Source organism: Ptychodera flava, chromosome 15, assembly GCF_041260155.1.
Source record: "Ptychodera flava strain L36383 chromosome 15, AS_Pfla_20210202, whole genome shotgun sequence".
In the NCBI taxonomy this organism is placed as follows: domain Eukaryota; kingdom Metazoa; phylum Hemichordata; class Enteropneusta; family Ptychoderidae; genus Ptychodera; species Ptychodera flava.
This window is the reverse complement of record NC_091942.1, coordinates 13782126-13801230: the sequence shown is the minus strand read 5'-3', so window position 1 is coordinate 13801230 and position 19105 is coordinate 13782126. Positions and strand designations below refer to the sequence as shown.

General features: G+C 40.2%; 1 protein-coding gene across 3 annotated transcripts; it reads left to right on the top strand.

The window, feature by feature from the left end:
- The first annotated feature begins 497 nt into the window (after positions 1 to 497).
- Positions 498 to 5244, top strand: LOC139151225 (solute carrier family 52, riboflavin transporter, member 3-A-like). 3 transcript variants are annotated; one of them, XM_070723872.1, is made up of 3 exons: positions 498 to 673; positions 1023 to 2444; positions 3991 to 5244. In XM_070723872.1, exons 2-3 carry the CDS (start codon positions 1161 to 1163, stop codon positions 4198 to 4200), a joined length of 1494 nt encoding a protein of 497 aa, XP_070579973.1. In that variant the 5' UTR covers positions 498 to 673; positions 1023 to 1160; the 3' UTR covers positions 4201 to 5244. The 3 variants fall into 3 exon arrangements, with proteins under 3 accessions (XP_070579973.1, XP_070579974.1, XP_070579975.1); XM_070723873.1 differs by having other exon boundaries at positions 498 to 779; XM_070723874.1 differs by having other exon boundaries at positions 498 to 2444.
- The last annotated feature ends 13861 nt before the right edge of the window (positions 5245 to 19105 follow it).

The following is a 19105-nucleotide window of genomic DNA, read 5'->3' as shown; positions in this document are numbered from 1 at the left end:
GATGAAAGTTGTGACAATCTTCTATGGGTTGGCAAAATGTAGTGTACACTGCATGTGCTGCCATATTCTAGAGTTCTCTGTGAACCCATGTGGCAAAAAGTGATACAGATATGTTGTCAATTAAATTTACGTCAATATCAACAGCTATATATTTTGTTAGGTCTTCCAGTCGGAGATTACAACAGAATTTCTGCGAGATTTCGACGAGATTTCGCGTGTGTGCGAGCGATTGCATTCACGAGATTCTGTTCAGTCAATCACAGCGACTAGCATCTCCGCGCTAATTATGCAAAATTCAAGTGGAATGAATTCAGTAATAATTTTATTTCACAACAAATTCAAATATATGACATATTCAAATAGCATCATGACACAATTTGCCCTATCGAATGGTAAAAAATCACGTATGATAGAATGTTCCGATACCGCGCCGAATATGGGTTAGTTATTAACAATTATAGCGCCTTGCGTGTTACATACACACTGGCTTGCAAGATGTTTGATAATTGATCATGGAGTCAATCTCGCTGAAAGATCAGATTGAAGAACATCTTATATCATCGTCAAACAACAGCACATGGCTTCGCTCCTCTAACATCGTGACCGTTGAGTAACTTGTGTCTATCGACGTGCAGCCGACATCCAGACGCATCACAACCTCGCGAGAATGAAGGTATGTTTCCTTTGAAGAGAATCTCAGTGTAATTTCTCGTCTTTCTGTGGACTTGATCAGAGACGAACATAGCGCCAAGCATTGCACGAATCACCAATCTGGACAGGTAATACCTCTCATACACGTGTATCAAGGATCATAGACCTTAGGTCTACGATATGATGTCCACACCTGTTATCCAAGTGCAAGAAGAGGGCACAGGAATTTTTGAGTTGAAAGCCTTTTGTAAGTCTCTCATTCTTTCCTAATTTATACTCTGTAAAGTTCTACTCTAGATACCGTACTGTCGAATTGATTAGAATGTTGTGACTTGAATCGAAAGCTAAATAAGGCAATTATTTTCTTTCAGAGAAAATGAACTTCCTACTCTAGTCGGCGCGCTGAATACTCAACATCGACATAACTGTACTTGAAGCAATCTGCCGGAAGTCTGACTTCAAAATACATGTAAAACCGGATTCTACTGCACCCTTGGAAAGTTGGTAAAATGGGGCAGAAAATCAACAGGTTGTTTCTCCCCGCGGTCCATACGTTCGTGTGCTTGTTCGGTATGGCTTCGTGGTTGGACATAAACGGACTGTGGATACAGCTGCCGATATTGGTGAATTACTTGCCAGAAGGCTGGGCGTTGGCCTCCTATCTCATCCTGATCATTCAAATAGCCAACATCGGGCCCATCGTTTTTTCGGTTGCCAACAAGTTCACGACGAGGAAGATAGAAATTCCGACCAATTACATCATCATCGTCGTCGGAGTGATAGCGTGTCTTCTGCTGGTACCGTTTTGGGACAGGACTTCTTATGTGAACGGACGAGAGCACAGCACGGCTTTCCTGATACTCAGCGGACTCCTGGCGCTGGTGGACTGCACGTCTTCCCTGTCGTTCCTGGCATTCATGTCTTCGTTCCCGCGGGAATTCATGAGCTCATACTTTGTCGGGGAAGGGTTCAGTGCGTTGGTACCCAGTGTTCTGGGATTAATTCAGGGTGTGGGCGGCAACCCAGAATGCCTCGACCACACTTACATCAACACAACTATCATTGGAAACAGAACTGTGAACACAACAAGCTACGTAACCGAATATTATTATCCCCCGCCGAGATATTCAGTGGAGCTGTACTTCACCCTCCTTGCTATTTTGCTGTGCCTGAGCCTAGCCTCTTTCGCACTCTTGGTCCATGTACCAAAAATATCAGGAATACAAGAAAATGAAAAGCGTGGAAGAAATGCATCTGACGAAAAATCTGTCGATAATTCCTTCGAACTCTACGACGTTGACAAGTTAACGGCAACTGAGCTGTACGATAAAGGCCATGGGAAATCCAACCCTAGTGACGGCAAACACGCACATATGCAAGACGAGTTTGCGAGAAAAGAAAGCAACGTGTCGATATACCTTGGCAAAGAAACAAGCCATGACAGTGAAAAAATTCTAACAGGTACGAACACTGCATTTCTGTCACGCGGTGATTGGATATACCTGTTGGCGCTGCAGGCATGGTCGTGCTGCCTGACCAATGGCGTGATGCCGTCGATCCAGTCATATTCCACCCTGCCTTACGGGAATCAAGCCTACCACCTGGCGGTGACGCTCGGCCTGACGATGATTCCGACTGCCAGTCTATGCGTGCACTGGTTGCCCGCCAAGTCAAATCTGTCGGTTGGGGTACTTTCCGGTCTCGCTACACTGGTATCTGCATACATTCTCTACTTGTCTCTGATGAGTCCGTACCCTCCACTATGCGGTAATGTTTGGGGACCGACACTATCTGTAAGTACTCAAAGTGATCTTTATTTTTGAAATATTATAAATTTCAATAAATTCATAATGTATTTCTGTAGGCTACAGTTGAAATTGTGCGTGTGAAAACATTAGGAGGCTCTGTTTTACTATTAGCCTCAGAAGCTAAACTTTCATAATTCATCTACCTGTCATCAATATCATTTTCATGATTCGAGTTCTACTTAAACATATGCCTTGTTATGGCCATGGTATACTCACTTTCAGACATGTATCATAATTACGTAGATGGAGTCGAGTCGAAAAATAACTTCTTTTTGAGCATGGTCGCCAGGGTCCAGCTCTTTTTTTTAAGCGGACATTCTTGTATATATCAATAGCTGTGAAAATAACACAAATATGTAAATATGCGGATTTCCAATAAGGAAAGAAAAAGTCTTTTTAATAATCATAAAATGATGGCAACATGTTATGTTAAATTCTTATGACATGTAATGTGACTTAGCTATTTCGGTGCACATGACCATGCTATTTGATTCCTTCTTAGCTCATTATTTGAAAATCGTCTTATCCAGCAATTTCATTGATTTACACATATAATGAACCCCTGGAGTGGTACGTAATCAATGTTTGGGCTATAATTTAGCCATGACATGTAGGAATCTTAGATTTAGTTCATCGTTTTCTTTTGAAAGGAAAGTTAGATTTATTCACAGATAACAATTTGATAGTAGATATTCCTACCGTCAACTTGAATCGTCATATCTATATAACTATAAACAAGAGAAGTAAACAAATGTACAAAGAAATGTTCTGAAAAACAGACAGACATTAGAAGTAAAATAAAATGTCAATATAGTGCAAATTAAGCGGAAGAATGAGTTCAAGGTACATCCTTTACCATCAAGTCTAACCAAGCTTCAAAATTTGACCATAAAATTAAGTTTGTTCATCATCTTACAAATGATATACGAAATCCCCATCCACGAAAAAAATGGCGTTTCAGTTTCACTCAAGGTTTAGATTAACTTTTGGGTTTGTCGTTGGCTAGCACGCCATCAATCGACGGAATGCAAAGTTCCCATATGCTGTACCAGGGTAAATCACAGACGCTCGACTCGCAAGCTCGTGAACAAGATGCTTTAGCTTCTTTTTATCTATCTTTGGAGGGGCCTTTACGCGAGTGAGCGCCTCCATCAAAAACTACAGAACTAAACGTTTTCGCGACTAATAACAGCATGATATTTTTGAATTTTGGCATGGGACACATCATCCGACTATTTTTCAGAAGCCTGAACTATATCAATATCGTGACCTAGAAACTTCGCATATTATTTAACCGAACTTTTGTCTTTCTATTAAAACTAGAATAAACTATACGCACCCAAATTCTGTTATTGGCGATACTGACCTCAGAGCATTCAAATGACAATTATTATAAAATAAATAAATAATCAATCGATAAGAAAGTAACAATAACTCTTTTGGTGATAAGCTTTATACAGTGTATTCTCAACTCTGTATGCCTCTAGAATTCTCAATCATTAAATATTGTTTTATTTTTTTTTTATCGAAGGTTATTTCATGGTTGATGTTTTACTTCATCTTCACCTACGTCAAGGTCTCCATCGGAGGTCGGTTTCGTGAGCTCGGCCGGTCAGCTTTGATTTGGTACGGTGGCGTGACGCAGATCGGTTCATTTCTCGGCGCTATCGTCATCTTCCCGCTGGTCAACGTTTTGTATCTTTTTGAGTCCAACGACCCCTGTCAGTTCACGTGTTATTGAGAGTCGGTGACTACAGAAATTTGCAATATTGTGGCTTTCTGTTGGTCCAGCTGACAGCATGCTTTTGGGAACAACTCTGAATCATTCGTAAGACAAGTTCTTGCAAACTAAAAAGTTTGTCCTAACCTCCTGCGGCCAAAACGAGTTTTAAAATCTCGTTGATCATAAATTGAAACTGCCAAACATTTCTACTTGGTAAGTTATAGTGGTATAGTACTGACACCCACATGTAGCAAATTCTGCTCTTCTTGCACGTTAAGTTTACTTGAATTTCAGTCGTACAGGCGACAAAGTAATATTACATCCGGGTATTGCATGCATCGTATAATGTGTCGGATGCGAATCACGAGAGATAATCATTTAATTTACAATATTAAGATCCAATTTATACTTACCCTTTAAAGGAACCCAAGAGCGACATTACTATGCACCTTACTACTGGTTGGTACTCAATCTGTCTGAATTCCATTTTTAAAAGATATTCACAAAATCTAGCCAGCTACTTTTTATATGAAAATGAGTTTACATGTTTCTTATTGAGCACGTTTGCCCGGCTTATTCGAGAATTCATAAAAAGTTAAACATGCGACAGACTTTGAATGGTGGTGGCGCTGTTTGCGCCACATACGACCCCTGAACACTTCTTGTACACTGTTGTGAAGAGGAACTTTACATGAAAAGCGTCATCTCTCTTTGAGTTAGTTGTACAGATGTTTGATCTACTTTGGATGTCATTTATAAGTGTTGAGCATCTAGACAGTGGCCAGCAAAACAAACTTTATCATCTATGGCGCAATCTAGGAGTCAAATTTCAATAACCAACTACATGTTTACATGTCGTGTTTCAACACCAAAGGTTTTTCTTACCTGATCAAACGGTGATAGATAATGCTAACGCATGTTCATCATTACCACTACAAATGTGAGGAATGAAAAATGGTAATATTGTACCTTAAAACAGAGATATTTGATGGCCGAATTCCGAAAATAAAATTGCATTAGTAAAAATGCAATACATATCAAGACAATGCTGTAGTTTTTGACTGCCCCTAGTCACTGGGGAAAATAATCATGAAGGTGCACAGTACTACAAGTTATTTGTACATTCTGTGTTTCTGTGTATGTTATATTTTTGACGCAGTCTATCTTTTCGGTTTGCGAGGATGTACTTTAATTGGAGGGCCAGCACTGAGTAATAGGCGATTCTTGGGGATAGGATAATTGCCACGAACTGAAAATTTCAGGAAGGAAGCGATGCGAGATATAAGGACTGTCCAACGATCTAAGCTTTGGTGATCCCGGTCAAAAGTTATGGTTTTGGCTGGTTTTTGGAAGACTTCACATATTTTCATATATTACGCCGATGAGTACCAAGCAACTGAGGAGTAATGGCAGCCATTTATGTCGACCGCTTTCACAGTAAAACATTTCAGAGTACCTAAACATACAACAACGAGGTCAATGGAGCAGGTTTAGGGATCACAGCAAACTCGCTTGCGTCAGCCCCCCCTGGCAACGAACCAAATCAAAGTACTGCGACTAAACCTAAGCCTCTTGAGAGAGTTACTGCCCATTGCTACTGCTACTGTTCTCCGCAGTTGAAATCTTGAAGACGGAAAATTTTCATAATCGCCCTTCTTGCGGGTCAGAATCTGCAGAGTCTGTTTCCAAGGAGACGTGGCTGCGCATGTCAAAACGTGGGGCATGCCTGTTGAACCGCACAGTCGGGAACTTTTCATTTTTGGTTGACGTATCGCTTTCTGTGAACAATAAGTAGCGCTCTGGACGGTTTGTTTTGTATGTTGACATAATTACAGCATGTACTGGATGACCACATCAAGTGGGAGTAAAGTAATTATTTACAAGTGAACGTAAACATGCCATTCCAGGGTACGATTTCGACATGGTCACCCGAGCGTAAAATATCTGTGTGACTATGAACATTGGGACAGTCACGCGCTTATAACAATATCCGATGCCTCGCGTTTTCGATAAAAACAACATTTTTCTGTGTATTGTCTACAACGACCTCTCGATTTCAGTAATTTTAGTCTCTCGGAGTACACAAACTCGATTTCCTCTCTTTTGCTTTGGACGTAATTTATAAATAAGTTTTAATTGGTACAAGTCATCGACGACTCCCACAGCTACCTTTCCACTGACCCGTAGCAAATGCATTAATGGGAAACTATAGTACGGTTAAAATCGACACAATAGGCCTGCCCAGGAATGGGAGTGTGAAAAAGCCGGAAACATGCATATTAAAGGGGACAACTGTAGTTGTTCATATTTTTTATCTTCTTTTGGTCCTTTGGTATGTGGAAATACATTTAGCCTTTTGGCCTTGAAAAAACAGTGCGCTATATGCAGTGTTATTGTTGAAAAAACGAATTTTAGTCCGGACCGGAATTTAGATGTCAGCAAGAGACATTGAACACAAAGACAGAGTTGATAAGTTGAATACCAGCATATGTTTCGTGATTTGGAGCTATAAAACATAAAACAGAAAAGGGTTACAGCTTATACCAGTGAAAAGAAATGTTTGCAAATCTCTCCTCCCTGCACACACGTCTGCCTGTCATGTATGTATGTATGTATGTATGTATGTATGTATGTATGTATGTATGTATGTATGTATGTATGTATGTATGTATGTATGTATGTATGTATGTATGTATGTATGTATGTATGTATGTATGTATGTATGTATGTGTTTATGAATGTGTTTGTACGGATGGATGGATGTACGTGTGCATGTATGTGTGTATGTTTGTGTGTGTATATATATATATATATATATATATAAGATAGATAGATATATACATATATATATATATATATATATATATATAGAGAGAGAGAGAGAGAGAGAGAGAGAGAGAGAGAGATGGGGACAGTGGCCTTACTCGTAACTTTTGCTTTTTGTGATATTGATGTACTATAAAACAAGCACGACAGATACATTTTTCATTCTTCTTCCCAAAAAATGTTGAGATAATAAGTATCAGCCTTAGCAACACAATTTACCGTGAAAAATATGCAATGGTATTGTTGACAACCGACTTCCAGTCCCGACTTGAAATTCAGTCGTCAATAATACCTTTGTACAATTCAGTTCCTCCATCACTGTGGAGGGACTGTGGTACATTACAAACAAACAAACAAGCTGGGTTGACGAGTTTGGCATGGGGCATATTCACATAATGTTCGGAGTAGAATAAGGAACTATTCTATAAACAGATATTAATAACGGAATATACATCAAACGCTATAGCTGTTGGAGCTGTAACGTTGAAAGTTCGTAGTGCAAATGTAAAGGGCCATACTTTCACCTTGTTTCTCGTGTAATTTGACTTTTGTTTTGATAAAGAACTGTCCACGCATCGTAATAAATTTAATAATAAATGAGCTTTCATATAGTCAATATCATAAATGTGAGAATATCGGGACCAAAATATCAAAAGCGACGATATTTATGAGGACACAATATTTTGCATTTCAGTGTTGCTAAGTACACACTTTGTCCTGTTCAAAATTTAATTCAAATTGTTGACTTTTCACGCCCGCTCCAACCCTTTGCCACTGGAATTACAGCAGAGTAATAGGTGCACACAATGACACGAATCAGAATGTCGAAATTTTCAGGTCTTGTGACATAAAATAATTTGTTAAAATCAAGGAGATACGTTCCGTGCATTTGGAAGATCATGGGGAGTAGGCCTACAGTGTGTTTTGGAAACTTAATCGATCTGGCTTAGCAAAGCAATTCCGCGCTCTTAATCCGCATACAAATCAATAAAACTAGTTTTCCTCCAGTAAACCACAGAGACGGAAGCGTTAATTGTTTCTGAGCAGCTGCCCTTAATTTGAAATACTTCAGGGAAATGACTCGTGGTGATTGGCAATAATGTGAAATATGCCTTTGGCGGCAGTTTATTGGTTGGTGTAACAAAACGACAATTTTTTACATGTAAAAGTTAAAACTCAAAAAGGAAAGGAAAAATTTATGCTGCACCACCTCGGCCGCAAATGACCCGACCAGAAATTATTCAAAAGCACTGTGCAACAAAGTCAAGAACATTTTTTCTCTAAAAATGACTAGTTTCCTCTTTTAAATAGTACGCTACAGCTCTATTCAACCAGCTGTTTGCATTTTGCGTTGCGTTCGTAGACAGTGGAAACCTCTGATTGCATGGATTCTCTATTACATGCCTCGTATATCGAACGTCAAGCGCTCCATAGGATTCAATGGTAACTCGCCGATGACGTCGCGGGCCGCGTAGTCATCACTGGACTGAAAGTGAACCGGAACTATTTTCAACTTGAAAACCTTTGGATGTAAAAGTCTTGAATTTCATGTTTTGCACAGAAAATCCGGTTTTTGGAAAAATTTCGCATAAAAATATTGATAAACTGCATAACAGTAGTTTAAATATATCAAAGCGCCATTCGATGATAAAAGTCGTTCTATTTTTAACCGTTTTCCGTCTAAAATGAAAATAAAGCATTTGACTATAATATGCCAATAAATGTAAATACTTTTGGTGCAAACTGAGTAAGAGAGACATGTAATAAAAATATTATAGCCCAAACAAGGGACTATGTACCCTCGGGGCAGGAGACCATTTGCCCTCCTTACGTCGGGCAAATGGTCACCTGCCCTCGGGCACATAGTCCCATGTTTGGGCTATAATATATACTATAAAGCATTCGAAACATGAAAGATTTCTAATAAACAGATAACCTTTGACCTTCGGTGTTTGAGAAATTGACTTAAAATTGGACACGATACATGGTGTGTACATGTATGAATGTCGGTAGGTAGGTACTAGGTAGGTTAGGTAGTGTGTGTCTGTGTCTGTCTGCATGTTATGTGTGTGTATGTCTGACAGTGTGCCTTTCTATCTGTCTGTCTGTATGTATGTATATATGTTATCGTGTGTGTGTCTGTCTGCCTGTCCGTCTGTACAGCGAAGTTAAATTCCGTTCTCAGTACGCTGTATTGAATAAAAGAATACTGCCACCAAAATTACATTCCCCTTTCATAAACTTCATGTATTTCAGTAACAATTTTTGGACTTTTTCAGCTTACAACATTTTTTTTTCACACAGTAGCTACATCTGTCACAGTTTCTCGCTCAGTCACTTGTTCAAACGTTGTTAAGACGTTTTCCAACCATCAAAGACAAATAGTCAGCATAGAGATTACCTTACGATCTACAAGGCACCGTAGCATATTTGCATAGATAAAATACATTCCTGCAGATGGAATTGAATTAAGGATGATATCACTGTATAAGTGATCGATGATAAAGAATCTATATTGGATGATTGCACATTGTAAAAGTCTCTAATCCACCATATCAACGATATTGTGTAAACAAAATCGCCAATATTACTTGTCCCACCTTGGGACAGACCTTGGGAAAAAGCGGATCTATGGATTTGGTTTTCGCCTCAAAGTGGCTATGATGTCAACTGTATATGCTATGGAAATGGTTTGCTGAAGTCAATGTATGTTACCACAGCTACTTTAAAGTAACTGCGGTATTTTTCACCCAACTCAACTCTGTGTTTCTTTTGTCCTCAGGTGTAGGGGGACCTCGGGTTCTTCAACCTGTCCTAGGGTGGCTCTCCCAGACGTTTTATAAGCGGTCACCTCCCTATCGATGTTCTCTTCATCCCCAAACGATTTGTCCGTGTAGAGTTGGGCAAAAGTTTTCAGCAGTTTCTGATCGTCTTTCTCCGACTTCACGGCTCCGGTGACCTCGTTCACCTTCGCCCAGTCTATCGTCGACTTCGGTTTCTTCACATCCGCATCACCGTTGTCGGTCGACTCAACTTCGAACTTGACGCGTGCCGTCGACTTCTTTCTCTCTCTGGACCTGGCACCTGAAACTTGCTCACCGTTCGTCGTCGATTTTTTGTCGGTCTTGGAAGAGTCTTTCTGATCGGGTCGGATCGACTTTCTTCTCGTCGGCTTTTTTTCGCTGACGAACGAGTCGTCAACGAATTCGTACCCATCAGCGTTCGGTAGATTGGAGTATGCGTGCATTTTCCTGTCATTTGTTGTCTGTTTGTCGCCCATTTGTCTCCTCTTATCAACGATGTCACTTATTTCCTTTTCGAGAATCTTGCTGGATCTTTTGGTGTCACTAACATTGGCTTTGCTTTTCCTGAAGTCTTCAACGTACGCAGGTCTCGGGAAGCCCGCGTCGTTGTAAATGAACTCTTTAATCGTTGTGACCGTCGTTCGCGAATCCGACTTGTAGGAAAAGTTTGTCTTTGAGTTCCTTGGCTCGCTGTCGCTGTCAGCGGTCGAGTGAATTCGTCTGCGCCGTGGTGGAGTCGTCGTTGCGGATGTAGGCACCTTCTGCATCTCGCCGAAACAGCCCCTCCTTCCCCTGCCCTCTGGTCTGTACATGGGTTCCTTGTGACTCGTTAGCGCCTCGATGGCCCTGTCCAGCACCGAATTAGAGTTCAGGTGGTCGTACAACCGACCGCGTTCACAGAGTCGAGACTTCGTCCTCATCGTCTCGACCTTGTCCCGCCACGATTCGATGTCGTAGTTTTCGGAGTCCTGGGAATGTGTGCGGGAACGCCGTAGCTTCCGCGGGTCGATGTAACGGCTACTGGACGGCTCAACCCTGCCTGTACCCGTAGATTGTTTCCGTGGCATGTTCACTAATACAGGTATACACTCAAGCTTCAAAGGTTCTCCGTTGAGTACCAATGCATGGATTTGTCTTCGCAAAATATCAGCGGTTAAATTAACTCGAGACGAATTCAAGCTGATAAACGCAACATTTTCAGAAAAATTAACCACACTCATCAACCTCCTTAGTAATGTTCACATTCTTCAACGAGCCACTTAATTGCTTCAACTGATCTCCCAACACTGTTTTTCACGAAGCAGGGACAGTTGTCAGGGGCAACAGGCCATCGAACGGTCGGTAAGGACCGAATTAAAGTGGCTATATCGAAAATAAAATCAGATTAATAAGATTGGGGTCACTGCTTTCCCGTAATGTCAGATCACAGGGGAGAAGACGTTAAAGTCGTGTTTGTTCGGTGATTCAAAAGTTCCTAGAGGTATTATTTGAAACACTCACAAACTTTTGTAAAAGCCAAGTCTCTCCTCATCGGTATCTTCCTTTTCAATAGTAGGGAACCATGGGAGAAAAGTCCACAAAATCAGCTTGACTCTAGCATTGGTAGAGGTTACTTCTGATGTGTATGCTATCATACACATTGTTTGACTGGTCGTCGTTTTGTTACCGTTGTCATGCACCGATGATAAGTTCCTCGCTGTGTGTACAAACGTAGATGCGGGTCTTGACTGCCGCGCCGTTCAAGTACTCGCGGACAGTGGTATCCTAGCCGAATTAGCTCCGCTCCTCGCTGTGAAACAACCGCATTGACATTTCACTCATACTGTTTTGTGTCCGGTATATGGCTTCCTATGGAAGCTAGCTGCAAACGTCTTCTTGACAAATGGCACCTGTTCACGCGCTTAGGCCGCCGACTCATCGTGGCCTCAGCATTGCGTGACGAGCGATCTCTGTGGACCGGCAAATCAGGCTCTGACACAGTCAGTGGGGTGTCCGCACCGGCGATGGATGGCACGCTGCCAGTGACCTGACAACCCCGTTTCCATACAACCTGGCCAAAACAGTTGTATTCGCTGCGTTGTCAGTTTTATTTATAAGCCCCTGACTACCAAAGAATGGCCCATTCACAAGAGGACCCACTTCTAAATAACTCTTGCAAACACAAAGTGTCACTCGTCGGCACATAAGCGCAATCGAATCCGCTAAAAGGGAAAATACATGAAAAGAAGGGGGCCACCTTTATTTATCGTTCCGTCAAAAGGAATTTTAGGTCTGAGTCAATAATGACTTTAGGCTTCAACACGCCCTAATCTCACAAATATAATTCATGCAAAAATTTGTTGTCTTATCAATAATTGCTTTATCGTGGGAACAGTTTATAAGAAGGCAATGAGAGAGAGAGAGAGAGAGAGAGAGAGAGAGAGAGAGAGAGAGAGAGAGTTTTTAACCATTCGCCAAACCTGTGTGTTTTCATCTTGCATAGCTCTTTTTATGGGTTTTCACCTTCACATCCTCAATATTGAAATCACGTTCAAAACGTGACTGACGCTGTGTCTAGTGTATACCCGACGATTAGCTCGATGTAGATCACGAAAACAAAAGAAAACAATCCCCAAAACGAACTTTTCCTTGACCCTATTACGGATTAGACAAATCATAGTGAAAAGGTTAGGCTGTACATATTTTTACCATAGTGCAAGAAAGCAATTTTCCGGTTGCACGGTTGAATTCGTTCGCGTGAGTTACGTTTCCCGGAGTCTGCCCGTCGGTGGTCGCTAGTATGCTTCGACTCCGATTGTCTCCACTGCAAAAAATATTAGTTGTTATTTTTTTCTTGCCTCGTTGAAGAAGAAAGGAGATTACAGAAGAGCCCCGGGTTGTAGCCGACTTAACCTGGCGAGACCTTCGAGATCAACGCGATCAAAGTTATTATGGTGATTTGCTTGGACAAACAATTGCTTTTCGTTTATGAAAGCCAGGCACTCCGTCTCGCATCGCAATACACAGTGTAAATTTAACAACAAAACCGTGTCCACAACACTTGGACTGCTGGTGCAAACACGGGGCACCGATCGGTATTCGATCAATTTGAAGAAGGTTCTGCTTTTTGCCACAGGTGTACATGGACACACACTGGGGTCACCAATGGCTTATTATACGCCTGTGCCCCAGTCACTTGATAAATCACCCTGCACGGTATACACGGCAAATGTTGCCAGGTTACAACGATCTAAGTGCAAATGGGGCGAACGCTGTCCGTGGCACAAAGTCGATCTGTATCTGTGGAGTGTATTCTAGCAACAGTTTCAAAAACACCAAGTAACATTGAAATTTCTCCGTGTACGTGCACGTGGTGTCTTACTGGTTTCCCGGTAATATAACGTTGCGTGCGTGTAAAATATACAACATCTCGCGAGCTTATCTCACACTGGAACAAAACTCAAGGTACCTGACAATTTGGGCGCGACCTTTTAGACAGATACTTCGGACTCTCAAACTTTGCTATATTTTTTTTGGCGAACCGCTTAAATTGGGGGGGGGGGGCTCTTATTTTGAAGTTCATTGGGTCAAACAAAGTTTTCATAGGGTTATTTTGAGAAAATTGAATATTTTATTTTTCTTCAAAGAGCTAGAGGCCATTTGTAATTTCAAAAGTCAGTAAATATTATGTCATTTGTTTCTCTAGTACCGGTAACAGATTTTGCACGTTGACCCCTGATTTTCATTCCTGATTTCGAAAGAGTAGTTTAATTTTTCCTCAAGGAAAATTTGAGCAAAAGTTTAAGACTTTCAATTACGAGGTGCGTACTACCTTAAACAAATGTTTGTTCGAAAAGCCACAGAGTTCTTTTTCTAGGGTCCAGGTACATGTCCAAAACTCGCACAGCAGGAAACAATTGAGGAAAGAAAATTTACATGGAATTTCCTCTTTTTTCTGATATGCTAATGTTTTGTTTGAGCCAAGATGTTTCTCATATCGTGTCATACAGGCAAAAAAGTCAGGAAAAATGTTTGGAGAATATGAATTTCACAAAGGTCCCACACCGAGACATGCCCTCGAGGCATTCAGACGTTTGGATTTTTAAAATACTTTTTAGTCTACTGCTTGTGTGGATCCGTTTTGACTTGGTTTTAAACTTTTCAGTAGCCTAATATAGTTTTCACCGTCTTCGTTTTTGGAAATGAAAAAAATTGTTTTCTCTTTAGAGTTAAGACGGGTATAGCGGCCATATTAAATTAGTTTCACGTGTCAAAACTTGAGCAATTTGTCTCTCTAATATCAATTCGAAAATTAGCAAGGTGACCTTATTTTATTCTCAATTTTGAATGACGCAAAAGAGCAGATATATAATAATAGCTAGAACTGCTCCCCGCTAAAAGGCGACAGTTGCCAGTCTGTGCATGAGCGCCTTTCAAATTACTGTATTACTTCAACAAATTTGATTTTTGAAGCAAAACAAAATAGCTACATAAAATTTTATAAAATGGGCAACAATATAATGCGATCGTCTGCACTGAAAGTTTGGGACCTATACAACTTTTGAGCAAAGTTTCGACGACCGCGGCCCTTTAATCGGTGGCCAATACTATATGCGTCATTGTCTTCGACCACCCAGCACTCAGTAGCCATCTCATCTCCAAAAGTCTGAAAAGTGCAGTATCAATGCTACTCTTTGGACAATGAGGTCAGCAAGGCGTGATGAACCCTGGTCCAAATGTATCACCGTCCCGAAGAAGCTACCTTTAATCGACACAAAATACATGTTTCAGAGTCCAACATGATATCAAAAATGATAACAGCAATTGCATATACAACTGTAACACAGTCCAAAAGGTTGACGACGGTGATTTATTGCTGAACAGCATGACGTCATCTGCTATTAGCCTAACGTCACGGGATCGTACTTGCAACTGGTCAGTGTTGTTATCTAGAACACGTTCCAGGCCATGACCTTTTGAGTGACAGGCTATAGTGAAGACATTCAATAAGTACACATTTCTATACATATAATTGCATTATGACCCATCATTAAAGAACGCTTCTACGACTATTGTACAGTCTGTTTGCACAGTCTATTACTTAGTCCTTACTTACCACCCCCTCCCCAAAGTGTGACAAAATATATGACCTTACAAGATTTTGACTAAAATTTCCCAGTAGACCCTGAAACAAACTTAGATGATAAGATACAGTGTTTAAATGGCTTCTCAGTATTATTAATACATTTCTTTTACCAAATTAACTTTTTCAACGACACTTTTTTACTAATTTTCGTTCAACGACTCTGCCCATAACCGATGCATGGTCAGCTCAACCTGTATGCATGTATGGTCACGGCGGTATTTGCTATTTTACCGCAAACAACTTACTGTTTTCCACCTCGTACCCAGGCCTCATGATTCAAAAATTTACCAAAGCCCCGTTGATCTTATGCCATTAAAGAGTAGATGTTAAAACCCTCAAAGTCACGCAATTCTTTGTTCTTCATATCTTTCAGAAAAAGAAGACAAAACAAAAAAAACAGAAAAGAAAAACAAACAAAGAAAAAACAAAAAACCAGACAGTGCTTCGGTTTAAAATCTCAAAATTCTATTGGCAAAATAGACTTAATTTTGACCATTTTTCATCTTTTTTCATCTTAATCAAAGAAACTTAATTTATGTTTATGTTTTTCTACTGTTATTCTTTCTTGTACCCATATTGTAAATTGTCGAATCTTTGGTATTCTGTGCAATCTTCTGCAATCATATATGTATTTCTTACCTAAAATTACTAAAACATTAACAGTGAATGTATCATCTTTCGTTATAATTCCCAAGATAACATTCTCTGGAATCAGTGTTATTGGAATATTACAATTTTTCAGCAAAAGCGATTCTACATCACTCCAAAATTGAAGAATATATTTGCACTCAAAGAAAAGATGGACTATGTCTTCCACCCAGTTATTACAAGAAGTACATTTGTCATTTGTGATTACATTTCTTATTTTTTAAAATTTATTGGTAGCTTTTGTAATTGTAAGAATCTTGTACTGAAAGCTTTGCAGGGCAGTATCGTCTGTAATTTTGAAGGTCAATGGAAAGATTTTTTTTAGGTCACCGACATGAAATCTTTCTATCCACTTGGTCGTACTGACTTGTGTTTTAACTTTGTTCATAACCGTACTTTGAAATTCTTTGTTCTTCATATCTTTTAGAGAGAGGGTGAAATTTTCAACCCTATGTTATTTTTGTAGAGACTCGAGTTTCCCCTCATAGAGTTTACATAGAGAATGGAAGTCAGTTTGATTTGAATGTATATATGCAGTTGAACTGATTTGCTTAGTATACCAAATTAGAAAGTTTGAAAGCGATCCCTGATTTTTATTATTTTCAAACAAAATAACGCTTCTTACCCCATGTGAGATTGTTCAAATCGTGTCAGTTATGTAAACATTGCCTAAACTTTCCTCGAGGAATCTTTCAACCATTCTCTTTCAAATTTTGGTACAAGAGAAACAAATAACTCAAGATTTACAGATATTTGAAATTCAAGAAAATTGCCGCCATTCCCGTGTGAACTCTATAGAGAAAAATAAAATTTTCGAATTTCGATAAACTAAGACAGTACAAAGTTTTCTTTCGCCAAGAGCTTTAAGATGAACCCCCGCAAGTGGTAGATAAGAAGATGAGAGTCTGAATATTTGTCCCCGAGGGGCGTTCTTCTGTCCATTTTATTTTGAAAGCAAGAATCGCGACACCGTTTTTGAATGTCGTTTTCCACATCAACGGTTTCGAATACTTAGTTTCAAAGAAATGACAATATCACAACTTGAACAGCGCTCGAATTAGCCTACACTACACGTAACTCAGACTGCTACCCTAAATTCGTTTGGAAAGAAGAGAGACGCGTCGCCTGCAGCCATATAAGTCAATAAATTACCAGTAAATTTAACAAGGGGACAACCATTAGAGACTTATCGAAAAAACGGTGAACTGTTCTGTTGTAACTGTAACTTCCTATATATCTATTCTGATATCTTCCGTGAACGTGACAGGTACAATGTCATTGGTGATCAACGCCATTTTTTTTCTTCCCGACTGTTTGCGACAATTGAACAAAACAGAGAAAGGGAACAAAAAAAACAACATCTTCTCCGTTTGGTGGTAAAAGTATGACCAGACAACTATAGACAACGACTATCATCAGACTGTAAATATCTTGAAGCAACGAAAGAGCTGTGAAAGAGCGATTAATGTCATATGTGTTAACGGTGTGTAGCCTGGTCGGCGATTCTTTTCTCTTGTCCAAGGTACAAAAATGCATCCCGCAAACAATTCAATGCATCCACCACCTTTGTCCAGTAATGTCCAGTGTCTGTTCAGGAATATGTGTCACTTTGAATGACACAGAATTTGAGAATGTCAATATCTCCGGGCATTTTTGTTACGTTGACTGATGGAAAAGAACACTTAAAATATTTTCTTCGGAAGCGGTTAAACACGCTGTAAGTTGCCGTCCATTGTGACTCGGACCAAACAAAATTGAGCTTCGGTAAAGACGCTGTTATTCTTTTGCCAAACCAAATGTTTGAATAGTGAGTTTGGTAATCGCACGCACACATTATGCCGAAACAATCGATGTGGCGAAAACAGTGGGTTACAGTAGCTGCTACTCTAAAGTAAACTGAAAAGATGCAAACTCGGCAAGGAACGATTCAAACAGGCAGCTGTTGTCGAAAGTAAAGTCATGTAGGGCGCAAAATGATGGCAAACCTTGTCATTAAGGTGTTAAAGGGAGGCAGTCGTCGGAACTGCGCGTGTGCGACTTTCTTGTTGACAAACAATGTATTTCGTGCATGATTTCTAGATGCATCAAGTCAACATGGCTGCAATATTTAAATATTACGATAGTAATTGTTAACAAACATGGTTTAACTTTCATCAGTCGCCAATGTATCCTAGATACAGTGTTTGCATCGGTCGTCCGGGTCCCTGGCAACCTTTGAGCAGAGTTCCGACAACTGCTTCCCTTTAAAGTTGTGAAACATTTACATCACTGAGAACAGCTAAAGACGCGAGAACAAAACTGTTGAAACGCGTTTTCGATAGAAATCGCTACGACGAGTGGTAGGCATTGCGTCAGCGACAGTTTCTTTGAACTTTCACAGTTTCGATGAATGCTCTTAACGAGAGAGAAGTGCGTCATCGTTATTCAGTTTGCGAGAACTTTGACAAATAGTTCAGTAAATTGACTGGCAACTTCCATTACGAAACAGCGAACACTTAAAACAGTTTTGCTTTATCACTTCCAGCAATATTCGACTACTCCGCAACTGACGTCATTATGTTTGCTAATCTCTCAAATCTCCAGCTCCTCATTATTTTCCATCTTTTGTTGAAGTGCTAGCCTTTGCCCACTTTTTTTGTCTTCTTCGAAACCTTTGTTTAACCCACCACTTCGATTATCACTCTTTCATGAACATAGCTCACTGATAATATTCACCTTTGAAATTAATCTCCTTCAGCGTGCATGAGCAGATGGCTCCATATTTCTGTTCATGTGCGTATGCATGTTGCAATGACGTATGTATGAATGTACGTACATTACATACACAATACATACGTATCTACGTTTCGCAATGTGTTATCTCCACTGGTCCCGATATACGCATGTTTGTAGCAATACATTCTTTATACGCTAGGGCTTAGTTTTTGCGTCTGCCTTAGGCTCCCTATCTCATTTTGCCAGTCACTTGTTTCTAAGTCTGGTTTTCGAGGTGACCCAATCGGGTGTCTGAAGTGCAAATTATTCACAAGATTGTTGCTCAGAATACATAAAGAAGTGCAGTCTACCCACATCCCATCAATATCCTATTTCACCGTTTCTGAAGTTTACTAATGTTCGTGGGGTGAGGGCGCTTACACCTTTATACACTGCATCAGAGCCCGAGAACAGCTATGCGCCTCGAACCACAGACCCTAAAAAAGACGTCTATGCTGGCACTCAGTCGTGTAGTTTATTTCCTGTCACAGTCCGTTTCCAGTCTGTTCCTTTGTACATTTTTCATCTGCTTTCTTTTTAAGTTATGTAGACATGACGATTCATGTTAACAGTGACTGCAGTGAGCATATCTGCAGCTGTATCAGTTTAATTTCATGACTAAAACTTCTCTGAGTGTTGCCACTCAAGTTTATGTGGACTCCACTTTCGCTCTCGATCCTCCTGAGAGAAAAAATTGCTGTTGTACAACTCCCAAACTTCGCATCACTGGTTGAAAAAAAGGATAAACACAGTGTCACTCATGGAA

Bases quoted from the DNA above. Each gene is read 5' to 3' on its own strand.
- LOC139151225 (XM_070723872.1), top strand. From the start codon at position 1,161: ATGGGGCAGAAAATCAACAGGTTGTTTCTCCCCGCGGTCCATACGTTC. The intron at 2,445-3,990 runs GTAAGTACTCAA...TTTTTATCGAAG, and splicing joins TTTGGGGACCGACACTATCT to GTTATTTCATGGTTGATGTT.